This window comes from Hippopotamus amphibius, chromosome 14 (assembly GCF_030028045.1).
Source record: "Hippopotamus amphibius kiboko isolate mHipAmp2 chromosome 14, mHipAmp2.hap2, whole genome shotgun sequence".
Taxonomy (NCBI): Eukaryota; Metazoa; Chordata; class Mammalia; order Artiodactyla; family Hippopotamidae; genus Hippopotamus; species Hippopotamus amphibius.
In genome coordinates this window covers 69,370,290-69,386,903 of record NC_080199.1, presented here as the reverse complement: position 1 = coordinate 69,386,903, position 16,614 = coordinate 69,370,290, and the positions used below count along the sequence as shown (strand labels likewise).

At 31.3% G+C, this 16,614-nt stretch overlaps 1 protein-coding gene across 4 annotated transcripts in view; it reads left to right on the top strand.

The window, feature by feature from the left end:
• NBEA (neurobeachin) overlaps positions 1–16,614 on the top strand; it is a 625,442-nt gene that overhangs the window by 150,467 nt on the left and 458,361 nt on the right. For all 4 annotated transcript variants that reach the window (XM_057707391.1, XM_057707390.1, XM_057707389.1 and 1 more), the window contains exons 11-13: positions 3,869–3,977; positions 11,391–11,543; positions 13,160–13,328. In XM_057707391.1, the coding sequence (XP_057563374.1) occupies positions 3,869–3,977; positions 11,391–11,543; positions 13,160–13,328 (431 nt within the window). The remainder of the gene's footprint in view (positions 1–3,868; positions 3,978–11,390; positions 11,544–13,159; positions 13,329–16,614) is intronic.

The window sequence follows — 16,614 nt, the reverse complement described above, 5'->3', positions numbered from 1 at the left end:
TCAGGGTTTATTGCCTAGGTAGGCAGTTAGGCAGTGGTCTTTTGAGATAGCATCTTCAGGAATACATGGTCTAAAAGTGACTGCTAAATGTACCTGGAATTAGAAGCTTTGGTTGAGAACTTCCTAATTTTGAACTGTGAAGGAATTTAACTCTTCTAATTCATTGTGGGATTTTTTGTGTGGCACTGGACATTAATTATGTTGAGTGTGAAATTATCTTGGGTATGGACTTGAGTTGATTTCTTTTACAGTTTTATTCCTGCTGTGATCACTCTCATCTTGGAAGAGTTTTGTAGTGAAAGAAATAGCATAGAAGCTATGATACTAGATATTTTATATATTTATTCATCTTTTGTAGGATTTCAGTGTTTCTCAATACTAAATTAGGCTACCTAAGAGACGAAACCTTATGAAAAAGTCAAAAGATTTTCCCCCTGTTACTGGTACCTTAAATCCCTTGGAATGTAATCTACTTATTTTGCCTGTAGTGTTTCTTAAGAGATTAAAAACACCCTTATGTAATTGGAGGAGGTGTTGAATTTCAGGGGGAATCTTTAATTTTTACACTATTAATTCCATTGTTCTTAATATACTTAAACAGCCCATGTAGTTGAAGTGCTTTGATTGTTTCAGTACAAAGTGAATTGAAAAGCCAGTTTCTTGTACTGTAAGAACTGCCTTTGAACTGAAATTAGGTTAAGTATTCAATCTTAATCATTTCAGTTATAAATTAAAGTCTATCGTTATGATATATCATGTCTTTAAATAATAAAATTCATCAAAGATAATAAAAGTTTGGGGATCACATTACATGAGTTATCTACATCAGTTATTTGTAAAAAATAAATAATGGACAAACTGAAATGGATAAAGATATATTAAAATCAAGTAAAAATCTATATTTACATAAATTTTAATGGCTCCTAAAGGTAGTATGTATTTTTACATTAGAAACAAAAATGAGTCATGTTTATACAAAGTTATTAAATATTATCAGGTATTTGTGGGCCAAGACTATTGTGGTAATTCTTTAATAATGTGGACCAGAAAGCGCTGGAGAGAATATAAACATGCTAAATCATTAGCTGTATTATTATATTTTTTCCTTCATTTTTCTTAAGGTCTAGCCCTTTATTAGTGTGATATTTGAAATAAATATTATTTCCTAATTTAATTAAAGCTCATTAAAGAGTCAGAAGATGGTAATTATTTTGAAGAAATAACCCTATAGGTTATTAGTGTCATTTTCCTTAAAAGAAGACAGAATTAAAAATTCTTAACTATTCCTGAAGTAGAGTTGCTACTTACAGAACATATGTTATAGTACTGTCTATTGAAAAGTTTAGCAATTTGATTTTATGAGGTAAAAATCAGTTTACTTTTTGTCTATCAAGTAAAATATTCCTGTGAAAATCTGTTTCTGGGTATTGCTATACTTTTCAAAAGAATGTTCTGTGTTGTGTGTACTAGTTTTGGCTGACACAGATACTTGCTTTTTGGTTTATCCTGTATATTTAGATCCTCTACAGATGAACTGATGTGTCTAGACCGCAAGTGGTATGTAGGAGATATAGGAATGGGCTGAAGTATCCTTTATATTTGCCTTTGTATCTAGGGGAGTTGGAAATAGGCAAGAATGGAGAGAAATTTTGTATGGCAGTACACAGAATTTTGCAAGTTTATTGTGAGCCCTGAAGCAATCCGATGCATTTTAGTTACTGGTAAGTTTGTTAAATTATGTTTGAAAATGTACCTCTTCGAAGATGGCCATCTATTTACTGTTAAGTCCACCATGTCAAATATACTTACTTTAAAGATTTTTTGAAAAGATGTAGTATTGCTATTGCATTGGGTTTTAGGTATAAATTGAAAATACTTCTGTTAGTGAATGCATTTGACTTTTCAATTGTTGTCATAGTTAAAATTGAAGCGAAGTTGACATTGTATGGATTGTCGTGTGTTAATGTTTAGGAACACTAACATTAATATTTCTGGTTTTGTAATGGAGCTCCACTGTGTTTAGAAGTCTGAGTTAATTCATTAGATGTCTGAGAAAGAGTAGTCCTTCTGACATAAAAAAGTGAGAAAATCCATGGCATCTTTGTAATTTTGTATGGTTCTATATAGAAGGGTGATTTATTGTAAGATACACTTTCTGCATTTTTTTCATGGATCATAGGAACCACAGTGAGGCATTTTTATTCTTTCTTTTTGGCAGTGCTGATATTTAGGAGTCTTAGTCATCTTTCACCCTAAATCACTACCTCAGATGTAGGTAAGATTTCCATGAACAGATTAGGAAATTATGTAATCTCTATGCAATAGTCTTCTTTATTCTTTTCAAACACATAGGCAGATGTATTATGTGTACTGGTGCTTAAGCAATTATTTGTGAAGTGGCTTTGACTTTGATACAATTCATGTAAAATGAACTAGATTGCTTAATAGTTGTTCTTTACAGAAACACTAAAAAAATTCCAAGGGGTTCTTGGGTAGTTGTGTTTTTCTTGTAAATATCCATCTTTGACTTTAGGACAAAATAAAAGAATATCATTGATTTGCACTACTAGTTTACTGTTTTCTTTTTTGTGGCTTAAAGATACAGGGTGAGTTAATGTAATTGAATTTCAGTTTCTTGTAACGTAGTTTATTTACATACATACTATAGTTTTCTAGCTGATATGTAATCCATTAAACTATCAATTTTATAGTGATATTAATGATGCTAATTTTGCTGTTGATTCTTTTTATGAGAATATTTCCATTTTGAACAAGAATAGCCAAATTATCAGTTAAATGTGTTCTCAATCCTATAGAAACCTGAAGAGCTAGAGTAACTTCAGAAAATAGAATAACTTTAGATTCTTTTTGAGCCTTAGTAATTTTTGAGTTTTCCTCATTACCAAATTTTCTTAATTTCATGTAGAAATGAGTATTTGTGCATTTAAAATATATTTAGAAATTTATGTGAATGTAAATTGACAATTTGGGGTATATTATAAAGCAGTATAAATGAATATTATTTTAATTGTTGATAAAGTCTGGCTTAGAGTCATTTATTGTTATAAACTACATAAGCATATATAATGAAGGAGTATATATTTTCTTAATTAGGAATGCTATCATGCATCAATGATGCTGATTGAAAATTGTTTATGTAATTTTGTGAAGTAATACATCATCAAAGCTTAATGTAATGCAATCATTTATTTTTCTTTTGTTTCTTCCTTTATTCCACAGACATATCAAGTGCTTTATCTTTGTCTGGCACATATCTGCGTGCTTTTATGTATTTGTGTATACATTGTGTAATCGATTGCCACTTTTTATTTCAATATTACATAAATCATCTTATTTTCTTTGCTCTCATGAACTTTCCTGAGGGCATATATGGGCATAAGTAACTTACATGTTGTACGTTTCTCTGAATATTTTAAAAAATAGGTGTATTCTTCCAAAGCAATATTGTGAACATATTTTAAATTCTCTAAGATAGCATGTTCTTCAAAAGAATATTGTGACAAAGTATTTATTATGGAGAAGTGCAATATTTGTAAGTGTGTTTCTTATGTTAAATTTACTTGAAGTAGGGAATATATATGTGTAATGATAAACTTTGATATTTTACCTTGGAATACAAAAAAACTCCACAGTTATGTTTCTATATAATGTTTAATTTTAAGGAGATAAAACCAGATTTTTCATGCTTGTGAGAAATATTCTTGCATAATATAATAGTCAGCAAAGTAGACATGAAATCTGAATATGCTTATTACCTTTAGGAAAAATAAAATACTGAAATGGAACACTGTGTTTATGATCAATGTTTGATGATTATGTAATGGAATTATCTGTACTTTACATGCAGTGCTACTCTTTTGGCATTCCTGGTTGAACTACTTAAAAGTTCAGTAGCCATGCAAGAACAGATGCTGGGTGGAAAAGGATTTTTAGTCATTGGCTACTTACTAGAAAAGGTAAGTGAAATGTATTGATGATTTTATTGTGTAGCCTTCACAGATGGACCACTGACAATCACTAACTATATTTTTTTCCTACAGTTTCCCATTCCATTGACTGCAGAGGCCACGTTTTTGGTTAATTCACAAACATTTTTATATTATGTACTTAGATGTATGTGTAGACATTAAACTAAATTGGGTGTGAGAAATCTATATAATTAAGAAATTTTGAGTAAAAATAGAAACTAAAGAAAAATTATTTTATCTACTTTTATTCAAATTAGGAGTATTTTCTCTTAATTATTTTTTCTAATTGTTGCTTTGCTATCTTTACATTCAAACTAAGTTTCTTACAGATTTTATCAACTTTAGTTTAAATGGATTTACTTTTTTGTTCTTGCTTTATTTTTCAGTTATAATGTAAAAAAAATCTGTATTTGGTAGCAACAGAAACATTAGTTTTTGCTTTGTCCCTGCTTTTAATATATTTGAATGTTTAAAGTAGCCTTTTATCCGATCAATACATACTGTAAACAGTACAAATTGGATGGCTTTAATACTTCCTATCTGTGTCATTTATCCCCTGTTTTTTTTTAAGACCTTTTATTTAGTCAACTCTGTACTATTACGGTAATGGGTGCTGAGTTTCTGATTATGCTCTCACAAGAGTTTGGTTGTACCATGTGATTTCCTTCAAAAAGTAAGGTGGTATTTCATAAATAAAATTATTTTTTCTCCTTAAGAAATAGCTATCACCATCATTAGCGTTCCCAAACCTCTTCTTATCAGTTAATCATTAACATTCATATGACATTTAGCTGCTCTGTAAATAGAACTATTTGAGAAATAATAGAGGTGAGACCTCTACTAAGAGGAAATAAACTTATTTTTCTCTTGGGAAATAAAGTTTAGAGGACTTTTGGAAATAATGCTGTGTATATCCTGGATATGAGTCCTTATTGGATATGTATCACAAATATCTCTTCCTCTGTGACTTGCCTTTTCACACTCTTAATCATCAGATGCCTTTTCTACATTATTTGAGATAGTTCTGATGTTTCTACATCTTTTTCTTAGTGAGTTACATTAGTTGATTTTCAAAATAAAATATTCTTATATTTCTGGAATCTTATGTAGTCTTAGATCCATTGCCATTCTAATCCTTGTGTTTCTCTTAAAATAGCTTATGTCAGTGTCACTAATAGCCTTCATGTTCTTAAATCTTATGGTTCTCAAGTCTTTGTCTTGTTTGCCTTAGCATCATTTTAGTTTAACATTCTTTCCTTCTTCAAATGCTTTCTTCAGTTATATTTTATGACAGCATTCTTTCTTTGCTTCCTTCCTACCTCCTTGGCCTCCTTTAATTCTCTCCTAGTAGTTCTTCCTCTTCTTTCTAAAACTCTAAAGACTGTGGTGTCCTTGTGCTTAATCCTGGAAACCTTTTCAGTTTTCTGTTTACACTTTAATTGAACTTACCTTCCCTTAGTTTTCCCATTTCTGCAAATACTCATTATTCTCAAGTGTGTATCTCCAACTACAATCTCTCCTTTAACTTCAGCTCCACTTGGATGTTTAATAAGCTTCACAGATCTAAATTATCCAAACAGTTACTTTTGATTTTCCTTTCAAATTTTTCATCCTTTACTCTTCTCTGTCTTAGTTACTAGCATTAACATTCAACAAGTAGTTCAGACCAAAAATGTTAATTTTTTTTACTCTTCTTTCTCACTAAATTCATACTGGCAGTAAAGTATGTTGTCTCAGTATCAAAACATATCCAGAATCAATGACTAGTTGCCACTTACTACTCTACTCCTTTCTGTGCCCATTGATACCATCTTTATTCAAATCATCATCTTTCACCACTAGTTACTCACATTCCTTTTTTGCTTACGGTTAGACTAAGCCCTTGAAAATGTGCCAGATCCTACTAGTCCATCCTTCTCAAAGTAAATGTTTAAGTCTCTTCTGACATTATCCCTTACTATTCTCATTCTTTCTTTCTCTGTTGCAGCCACACTGACCATACAAAGGCCTCTTTGCAGACCTTTCCCTTAAAAACTAAAATAGTAAGCATGTTCTCCTCTCAGGACTTCTGCATTTTCTTTTCACATTGCTTTGGTAATTATTTCTGTAGATATCCACATGGGTTGATTCTACACTTCATTTGGGGTTTTGCTTATGACACCTTATCAGAGAAGTCTTCCCTGATCACTCTAAGTAGAATAGTACTCCTTTGATAACCATCAATGACTAATTCCCTACTCTGCTTACTTTTTATAGCATCAGTCTAACTTTTTTTTTGCTTGTTTATTTTCTGCCTCCTTCCACTAGAATGTAGACCTCACCTTCGTGAAAGCAAGGACATTTTTTTCCTTACCTTATTGCTGTATCTTCTACCTAAAAGTGTACCTGCTTCAATAAATATTTGTTGAATTGAATTAAATAAATGAAAAGGACTTACAGTTATCTGATTCCATAAAATAGTACCTTTTTCATTTTTCTTAGATTAATGTTCACCTGTTTTATTTTTAAATAATCTGTCAAGTGAGTAGTATAGATAAAAAGGTTCCATTTTTATTTTATCATCAATTAATAACAAGTTAATGGTTAACTGTCACTTAGCTTTATCTCCTTGTCTTGGAAGATGTAAGTTAGTTATCAAAGAAGTTAGTCTAATGAGAGGCTTATTCATCATGTTTAGACTGTTTTATGAAAAACTTTTAAGGTATGTTTGTTTTATTTTGACAAAATATGAATTGAAGACAATTTAAACTGGATAATTTGGTGCATTGAATATTTGTTTTTGTTTTGGTTAATAAAAAATTGATTCAGATAGCTTAATAATAAGGAAATATGCTTGCCGATGTAACTGGAAGTCTAGTGGTAGGTAGCTTATAGTCCTGGTAGACCTTTGATGCCACGCTTAAACTTGGTTATTGAGAAGAGTTTAATGCAAGGCTCTTTAAGAGTTGTGAGCATTGTTAAGGGAAATCAGCAAAATTTGAAGAAATGAGAGGAATGAGTGTGTACCATAACTCAAATAGAAAGTTATTGTAACTACAGGAGAAGTGTACCTGAATAGAGTGTGGTCTTTAATAAAGGAATATAGTATATGGACCTGAAAGGGGTGAAGCCAGAGTCAGGGAGATGAATGCCCCAAACTTCATTTTCTTCCTATCCTTTATTTCCTGCTGGAGTCTCCAAACTAGTCAAACCCAACTAGAAGCCAATAGACAAGGGAGCTTCCCAAACATAGGAGCAGGATAGGGAAGGTTGGAAAGTGGGTCAGTACAGCCAGCAAAACATATCCAGCAAGTTGGACTTCAGGGTTTGATTTTCTGAGTCTCAGTTATGTCATCAGAGACCCTAGTTTTTTTGTATGTCTGTTCTGCTACCTATAGTCATGATTTTACGCTATAGCTATTATTCTTTGTGGTTATACAGGATTGCCAGTTAGACTTGGTGCTATAAGCCTCCACATCTGGGTGGAGAGAAAGCACTCTTTTCTCCCAATTACTGAACAAGATCTTTCCCTCCAATTTGATTGATCAGCTAAGGTCTAGGTCTACTTTGAACCTAATGTTGTCCTGCAAATGTTTATGCTCCATATCTGAACTAATCAGTGTGTGCCCCTGCCAAACAACACCACCACACATAAGTGATTCACGTTGGATTAGACTGTTTGGAGCTCAATCTTGGTGTCCTTGAAGGAGCAAAATGGGTGTTGAAGATCAACTACTTTATGATATACCTTTACTAATTGAATTAATTTCCCACAATTTTCTTAATATATAATGCATGCCCTCTCTCTATATATAGAATGGTTTCTGTAATAAAAATCAACATTTCTGGCAATCCATTCCATTGTGGTCTGCTCTAAGTGTGGGAAAGACCTCTTTTTACTGAGTAACATTTTCTCTTTATAACATCCATTGCTCCTGTTTGGTTTAATTACTTCAGGAGTAGATGTTATAATACATTTGTTTTTTTCTAGCTTTTCAGATTATGCTTCCAAATATGTTTAGTCACCCCTCATATAGTACTTCTTACAAATTATGTATTCAGTTACCATACAAAAATAATGTCATATAGTTTAAATTCCAGAGCTTACATTTTACACATTTATAACTATAAATTATCCAAGTATATCTCTTTTTAAAATAGCTTTACTTGAGAAAAAGAAAGCAAATCTCAAAATAAAGTATTCTAAAGCAATCAATCAGCCAGTGTAAATGCATTAAAATAAAATAGGATGTCCTTCTTCCATCCTCTTCTAATCTGTGTTTTATCTTACCTGTTCTGTTCTTATTTTATTCTTGAATTTGTCATGAATTCAGTTAAACGTTCACTGAGGAATTATGGCAGATACACGATGGATAAAAGATGAATAAGATAGTATTCTTTTTATATAAGAAAGAAAGATATGTGAATAGCAGTTATACAAGATGGAAAGAATAAGTACTATATACTTATAGGTAAAGGTAACATGCTATTGAAGAGCGCATTCATTTTATACCTGGTAGGATTTTGAGTGGGCTAGTAAAAAGCACAATTTTAGAAAAATGTTTCCTGAAGATCAATTTTAGAATTAAAAACTGCTGCACAGCAGTGTTAATTGCTATGAAAAATAAATTGACTTTTTTTTCAGTAATATGGAAGGCCTTATGTGATGCTTCTAGCATATCTTTTAATAACATGGAGAAAGTTAAAACTGGTTTCCATATTATGAATTAGCTCCTCAAATGAGTATGTTCATAGTGGTCAATCTGATTTTATATCACTTTAGTGTTTTTATAAACACATGACAATTTTTATAGGCTAAAATCTGATCTCTAAGACTATTTAGGAACGGGTTCTAACTGTTCTAGTTTGGGGTTTTAAGCAGAAAAGTAGACTGTAGCAGATGATGATCTTGAAATCATTATTACTGAATAAAAATAAAATGTATAAGTTAAGCTTTGTGAAATTATAACCAGGGAGGGAGCTGGCTGAAGCTTTAAATAGCCATTGCTCTCTTATTTTAATTTTATTCCCCATCCATGAATAAAATAAAATATTTTAGAATTTAAATGCATTATTATTTTTTATTAAATGAGTGACCTTTAAAACGAGTGACCAATCTGCATTTTTCTAACTCAAATATTTATTTGTCTTTGTTCTCCTCTCCCCTTGTAAAAGCAGTTACTTGTTAGGATAATTTCCTCCATCTTGTGAAATTTTCATGTAAAGTTATGCTGTAAGGCTTGACTTGAATTTTGTCCAGACTATTGTTGATCTACTCACTGTTGATGTTTTGTCAAACACACAGCCTACTAATGCAAAATCATTGTGAGCCTTATTCAAGCTAGTTAAATGCCACCTTCTCAGTAAAACCTCTTTTAACCACCCTTCCACAAATTTTCATTCACTTCATGTTCTTTTCATACACTTGTTTTATTTAACATGTTACATATTTTACCTTTTTAATTTATTTATTGTATGTCCTTGTCTTCTCATAGAATGTAAATTCTACGTGGGCATGTTTTTTTTTTTTTTTCTCTTTCTTTTCAGTTTTCTCAACTACTCTTTCCACAGTGCCAAGGAGAGTACGTGGCAGGTAATATGTGCTCAACATGCATATTTTCTGAATAGCTAAGTGAAAAGCATTGAGCTGTACTTATAAGGGAAAGGAAATGGATACAAGGGGTTTTACAAGTTGAAGGAGAATGATAGAGAAAGCAGGTGTAGCAGTCTGGTGTGCATGTGACATTGGCCCAAAGAAATACTTTGACTCAGTGAAAAGCTTTTTTAATTTTGAATTTTATTTTGTTTAGGTACCTTGAGCAGCCCTCACTACTCTTTATTGTCTGCTATCCTAATTCATACACTGTTATTAAATTCCTGCATATTGTAGTCATTTGAGTTTTTTACTATTTATGTAGAAGTACAAAAACACTTGGCATATTTAGGTCAAATTTATTGAGTTGCCCTTTTTAAGAGCATGATGAGTGTAAGCAAATGATATAGGAAGTAAAATTGGTAAGAGAATTTAGTCCCTTTTAGACATTAATTATCCTGTACTGATATTTGGACTTCAATCAGTGGATCATAGGGTGAAGATGTAATATGACCAGTGCTTTAGCATTGAGTAGTAGGTGGTTCTTTACTTTAGGGAGGATGGTGATACTATAAAAAGGATCGTAGCTGATGAAAAAAAAAAGATTTGCATAGGAAGATATATTTTTTGAATTACTAGCTTTTATGAAGAGCATTTTCTCTATAATATTTTCATCTGAGATTATACTGTAGTGTTAACACTGTCCAGTTAAAATATCTTGCAAGCTTCATATGCTATTTAAAAGTTTCTGGTGAGAAGCAACAGGTGAAGTTAATTTTAATAATGTATTGTATTTAAACTGGTATATCCAAAATATTATCATTTCAACTGGTATATCCAAAATATTATCACTGCAACAACAACCAAAAGAGTAATAGTTATTTTGCATTATTTTTTAATTCTAAATCTTTGAAATGCAGTGCATACATACTTACAGCACCTATCACTTAGGTCTAGCCACATGTCAAAGACTCAGTAGACCCCTATGGTTAGTGGCTACTGTATTGGACAGTGCAGCTTGGAGGTTTGGTTTGAATTTTGGAAGGTTTGTTGTTTATCTAAATACCATTGGTGATAGGTTATATATTGTGATGGCATTTGAAAATCCTAGTTGAGAATACTCAGCATAGAGATAGTGTTATATCAAGCCATGGAAGCATAAACTGTCATCTAGGGAAAGTGAATTTATGAAGAGAAAGCCGAAGAAATAATCGTCAGCAGTTTCCATCTTTTAAGCAAAAGACATTGAAGAGTAATCTAAGGGTCATGAAAGCCAAAGGAGAACAGTATTTCCAGGAAAGTGAGATCTGCATTTTCAAATACTGTGGATTTGAGAGGTTGGCAATGTTTTATGTGAAGTAGAATGCGTTGCATTTGTCAACGTGCAAGTCATTTCTATCTTTTGAAAGAAAGGATTCATTGAAATCGTATGGTCAGTTTATTTTTACTTCGGTTTGGAGCTAGTGAAAGCACTTCTCTTTTCCCGTATCTGTGTGTGTGTGTGTTTGTGTGTATTATCATGATAGTAATTCTACTCCACTTGAATTTTGTCTGAGATCTTTTCTTGTTAGTCAATTTCTAAACAAATGAAATGAAACCATTCTTATGCATAACTTGTTTTCTTTAGCTTGAGCTGAGAGTGCATTGTTTAACCTGAGCTGTTATTTATCTACAGTTGTCCTAGAGTAGGTCTCAGATAACAAACTATCATTTAGATAATTATCTTAAAATTCTAGGTTTCTAAATATAATTAAATTTTGAATAGCAAAGAAAATGTAAAAAGTTATATCTGTATATTTTCAGCTTGAATATCTGCTTTCTTTCTTTAGTCATCAAGAGTTCATATAACTAGAGCTGTCCTGGAGCAATTTTTATCCTTTGCAAAATACCTTGATGGTTTATCTCACGGAGCACCTTTGTTGAAGCAGCTTTGTGATCACATTTTATTCAACCCTGCTATCTGGATACATACACCTGCAAAGGTATACATTTTAATCCCATTAATTTTATGTTAGTGTAATGTTATAAATTATAAACATAAATTATAATTATTGGATCTAAACTATTCAGTAGAAAACATGTGGATTTTTCAGTTTATTTTACAGTCAGTGTGAAGCAATTATATTAGGCAGTATTAGAAATCAAAATCGTAAATGTGTAAATATTAAAATGAATGAAAACTGTAGTTTAAAACTGTTTTCTTATGGGGTGATGAGAAAGTTCTGGAACTAGATAATGATGATGTTTTCTTAAAAAATGTTGAAGCTGTACTTCTTACCCTATACAAAGGTGAAATCCACATAGATTTAAGACCCAAATCTGAGTGGTAAAACTGTAAAGCAAAGGAGAGAAAACGTTGAACGATATCTTTGCAGTTTGGAGATAGCCAAAAAGTTCTTAAGTAATACCTTCAAAACCTCTCTTTTCAGGGGGAAAATTAATGCATTTGATGATATCAAAATTAAAGATTTTGTTAAATGATCTTCAGAGATAATCTTAATGAATAGATTATAGGTTAGGAGGTTTTTTACAATGTCAAAAATTATTGAGACAAGAGGGAAACATTGAAATGAACCCCAAATTAGATATTAGTATTGCATAAATGTTAAATTTACTGAGTGGAGGAATTGTATTATGCTCTATGTAGGGGAATGTCCTTATTCTTAGGAGATTTACATTGAAGTATTTAGTGGTGAAGTGTGTAAATGTCAGCAACTTCCTTTCAAACTTTTCGTCAAAATATATTTATACATCTATAATATGAGAGATAAAGCACATGTGGAAAAATATTAACAGTTGATAAATCTATTATGATAGTTATATAACTTTTTTTATTAGTTTGAAATTTTTCAAAATAAAAAGTTGGAGAAAATAGCAGTTAACTTCATTCAGAATGTACAAGGAACTCTTGAAAATCACCACTAAAAGATTAAAAAAATAGGCTTGATGTAATGATTGCATTCTGAAGTCATTAGATGTGACTTTCCAAGAAACAGAATCTGGTACACTGATTATTTATTAAGACTAGGAAAAGAGAAAATAGCAGGTAACTATATCATAATTGTCATCATTGTGGCTGGAAAATTCCTTGTATTGTGAGCATAGAGCTTTTATCATGATATGTAAAAATATTTGTTAAAAGAAATTTATACATGAAATTTTTTTAGATGTAAACATAAATTTTTTATTATTTTGCATACCTAAATTTTCCAAATATGATATAGCTGACTGATGTTAGGTTCTGTTCCTTTGAACGGCTGCATGTATTTTGATTAAGGGTTTTAGTCTAGTTGGCTTTTAAAATAATTTGATCTTCCTTTCAGATAATTTCAATGAATTATTGAATCATTTAAAATTATTTTATTATTAATAACTATTAGATTACCTTTAGGAAAAAAATTTATTAGAATATGTTGACTGCAGATTATTTTCTTTTTATAATATAAACATTTAATAGATAGTTATTTTTAAGATCATAATTGTTTTTGCTTGGCCTTTAATGATTTACATTTAAATTAGAATAGAATGTATATTTATAATATTAAAAATTTGAGGCATTTTAAATTTATTTTAATGCTTTGTTAATATTCTGTACTAGGTTCAGCTTTCCCTATACACTTATTTGTCTGCTGAATTTATTGGAACTGCTACCATTTACACCACCATACGCAGAGTAGGAACAGTATTACAGTTAATGCATACCCTAAAATATTACTACTGGGTCATTAATCCTGCCGACAGTAGTGGCATTACACCCAAAGGTTTAGGTAAGTATAATACTTCTACTAACACTGTAGTATGATGTTCTATATCCTAAGTACCATTATAGTGAACAGATGTGCATGGTTATGAAATTAATACTGAGCTATTGTCTTTCTTGTGTAGTAGACTGGTATATTGAGAATTTTTTTGTGATAAAGAAGAAACTTATACCTTTGGTATTAAGGTTTTGAAATAAAGGCAGGTGGAAATAAATAATATTGTGCCTTTTAGCCTATATAGTTGTTGTGATTCAGGAAGACATGATCATAATATTAAAAACAGATGAATGATACTGGTCATGGCCAGTGTGTTCTAATACAGTCGTTTAAACATTTTGAGATTGTTGCCTTTCTTTGTATTTTTTCCCCTAACTTCACTCTTTGTTCTAAGCAAAGTAGAAACTAATGTAATTCTTCAATGAATTGTATTGTTTTAAAAATATTGCCAATTTTCCTAATTGTATAAAAATACATGCTCATCATATAAAATAAAAGAATATGGAAGAAAAAATTGTTCATAATACACGCCCCAGGAGTAATTACTGTTACAAGTTTGGTGTGTGTTCTTCCACCATTTCTCATTGCATTAATATGTAAAATATTTTAAATTTTTTACAGAATTTAAATTTTCTTGGGTCTACATAGTAATCTAAGAGGATATACCATTTATTTACATTTCCAAAATTTTGATTGTGTGAATAATGCAGTGATCTATTTCTTTGTATATAATCATTCCCCTACATCTTTGATTTATTTACAGTTGCTGAGAAAGGGTCTCCTGATAAATATTGTGCATTTTTCCGAAACTATTTTACTAGCTTACAATGTCACCAGTGGTATGTTAGTGTGCTTTTTTCTCGCATACTCATTATAGCAATTACCATTTTTTATAAAAATCTTTTTGATGGGTAAAAACAACATTTTACTATTCTAATGTTCATTTATTAGCTTACATTGTCTTTCATTATATTGATGGGCTTTTGAAATTGTCATTGGCATTCAGATTTATCTTCTGTCTTTTATGGTTTTTTCCCTTGCGTTTAGACTTAAGAATGCCTAAAATTAACTGGATACTTACCATGAGTTAGAATCTGTGCTAAGCACCCTACATGTTAATTTTGTTTAATCTTTCATATATAATGTAATTATATATATATAGACATATTTATACTACACATAGGGCTGTATCTATATATAACTATGTTGTTAATATTGCTCCCATTTTGCATATTAGGAAACTGAAAGTTGGTACAAAGTAACAGAACTAAAATTTGAATCATGTCTATCTGACTCAGAGCCCTAGTTTCTAAGATTACACTCTGATAGTCTTCTCTACTGTAGACAAACCATATGTTCACACATTTATTTCTACTTCAAAAAATTAATTTCTAATTTATAGAAAAGTTGTAAGAATTGTACAAAGAATTCTTATATACCCCCACCATATTTCCCAATATTTTATATTTTACCATACTGTTTCTATGTAAATATAAACATGTATATAAACATATGCTTTTTTCCTGAATCAAGAATAAATTATAGATATGATGCCATATTACTCCTAAATACTTTAATATTTATTTCCTAAAAGGTAAGGGCACTCTCTTGAGTTAATGAAGAGCAACTATTAAAATCAAGTAATTAACATTAATACAATACTATCATCTCATACAAAGCTCCCATTCAAATTTAACCCATTACCCCAATAATATCCATTCTAGGAAAAAACACTCTTCTTTCCCTGAATCCCAGGCGAGGATCATGCATGGCATTTAGTTGCCTTATCAACTTAATATTCTTCAATTAGAATAGTTCTTTTACTGTTTCCTTGTCTTCCATGGCCTTGACATTTTTGAAGAATACAGACAATTTTTTAGAATGTCCCTTAATCAGGATTTATTTGATGTTTGCTCATGATGATTTAGGTTTTTAATTTTTGGCAGGAATCACATAGAAGTCATATCAATTCTATCTCAGTGTTAACATTGCAAGAGGCACATGATGTTAAGTGTCTTATTATTTTACTAGTGATGTTAACTTTTGGTGTCTGCCAGGGTTGTTACTGTAAAATTCCACTTTCTCCTGTGTAATCTTAAGTGTTTGGTGGAGAAATGCATTGAGACTATGTAAACATCCTGTTTTCAACAAACTTTTGCCCACTGGTTTTAGTTCATTAATGACTCTTGTCAGAATTGATCTTTACTGTGATGTCTGCCAAATGGCAACATTTTCTGAGATATTTATTGGTTTGAATTCTATGGTAAGGAAGAATTTGTTTTCCTCCTTAATTTACTAGTTTATTTGTTCATCTTTTAGTGTAGATCAGTGTAAATTTCATGGATTCCTGTTTTATTTGGTATGTTATATCAACAGTTAGCACACTTTCTCTGTGAAGGGCCAGGCAGTGAATATTTTAGGCTTAGGGAGCTGTAGATCTCTACTACAAGTGGTCAACTCTGTGCTGTGTTGCAAAAACAGCCACAGACAGTACATAAATGAATGGGTATGGTTTGTTCCAATGAAACTTAAAAAAAAAAAAAATCCAAGCAAACAAACAAAAAAACAAGTGGCTGCATGGATTTAGTGAAGAAGCTATCCTTTGAGTTGTATCCTTATTTACTTTGATATTCAAGTTGTACCAAATTTGGCCAATAGGAGCCCCTTCACATGAGTCTTGGGTTTTTATGACAAACGTCCATAATTTTTTTGTACTTCCTTGCTTTCTGGTGTAAGATATTTTTGGTTCATCTTATAATTTCCCTGTCTCAGAAGCCCTGGTTTGTTTTGTAGATATGGTTTTAAGAATCCAGGATCTGGGTGATAGGTGTGCTTGTTGCTCTTTGTGTGTCATTGCTTCTAGGCATTCTTGTTGGAAAGATCTAGGAATATAAGTTTAAATGCAAATACATATATATGTATATGCATACATCTAAACTGATCTATATATATTAATAATCATGAGTTCATGCATCTTCAGTTCCAAACCAAAACCACATGGGTCAGTCTTGCCTCAAATTTATTGTATTTACAACTTTCTTCCTTCAATATTGAGAAACCTGGCTCCCATTATCTTTAATTTTTTTGATATATTTGCTTATTCTACTTTATGAAGCCAACATGCTGACCCACACACCATTATCTTCTCAGCTCTGACGTTGCCAGCAGGCTCTGATCATCTTTAGTTCTGACTCAATATGGTCCTTTTCACCTCCTTGGCCCCTGTTTTTTCTTTGCCACTGACTATATTGCTGGCCTCTGTTGTCTCCTCACCCTGACCCTGAAGGTCCTGCCA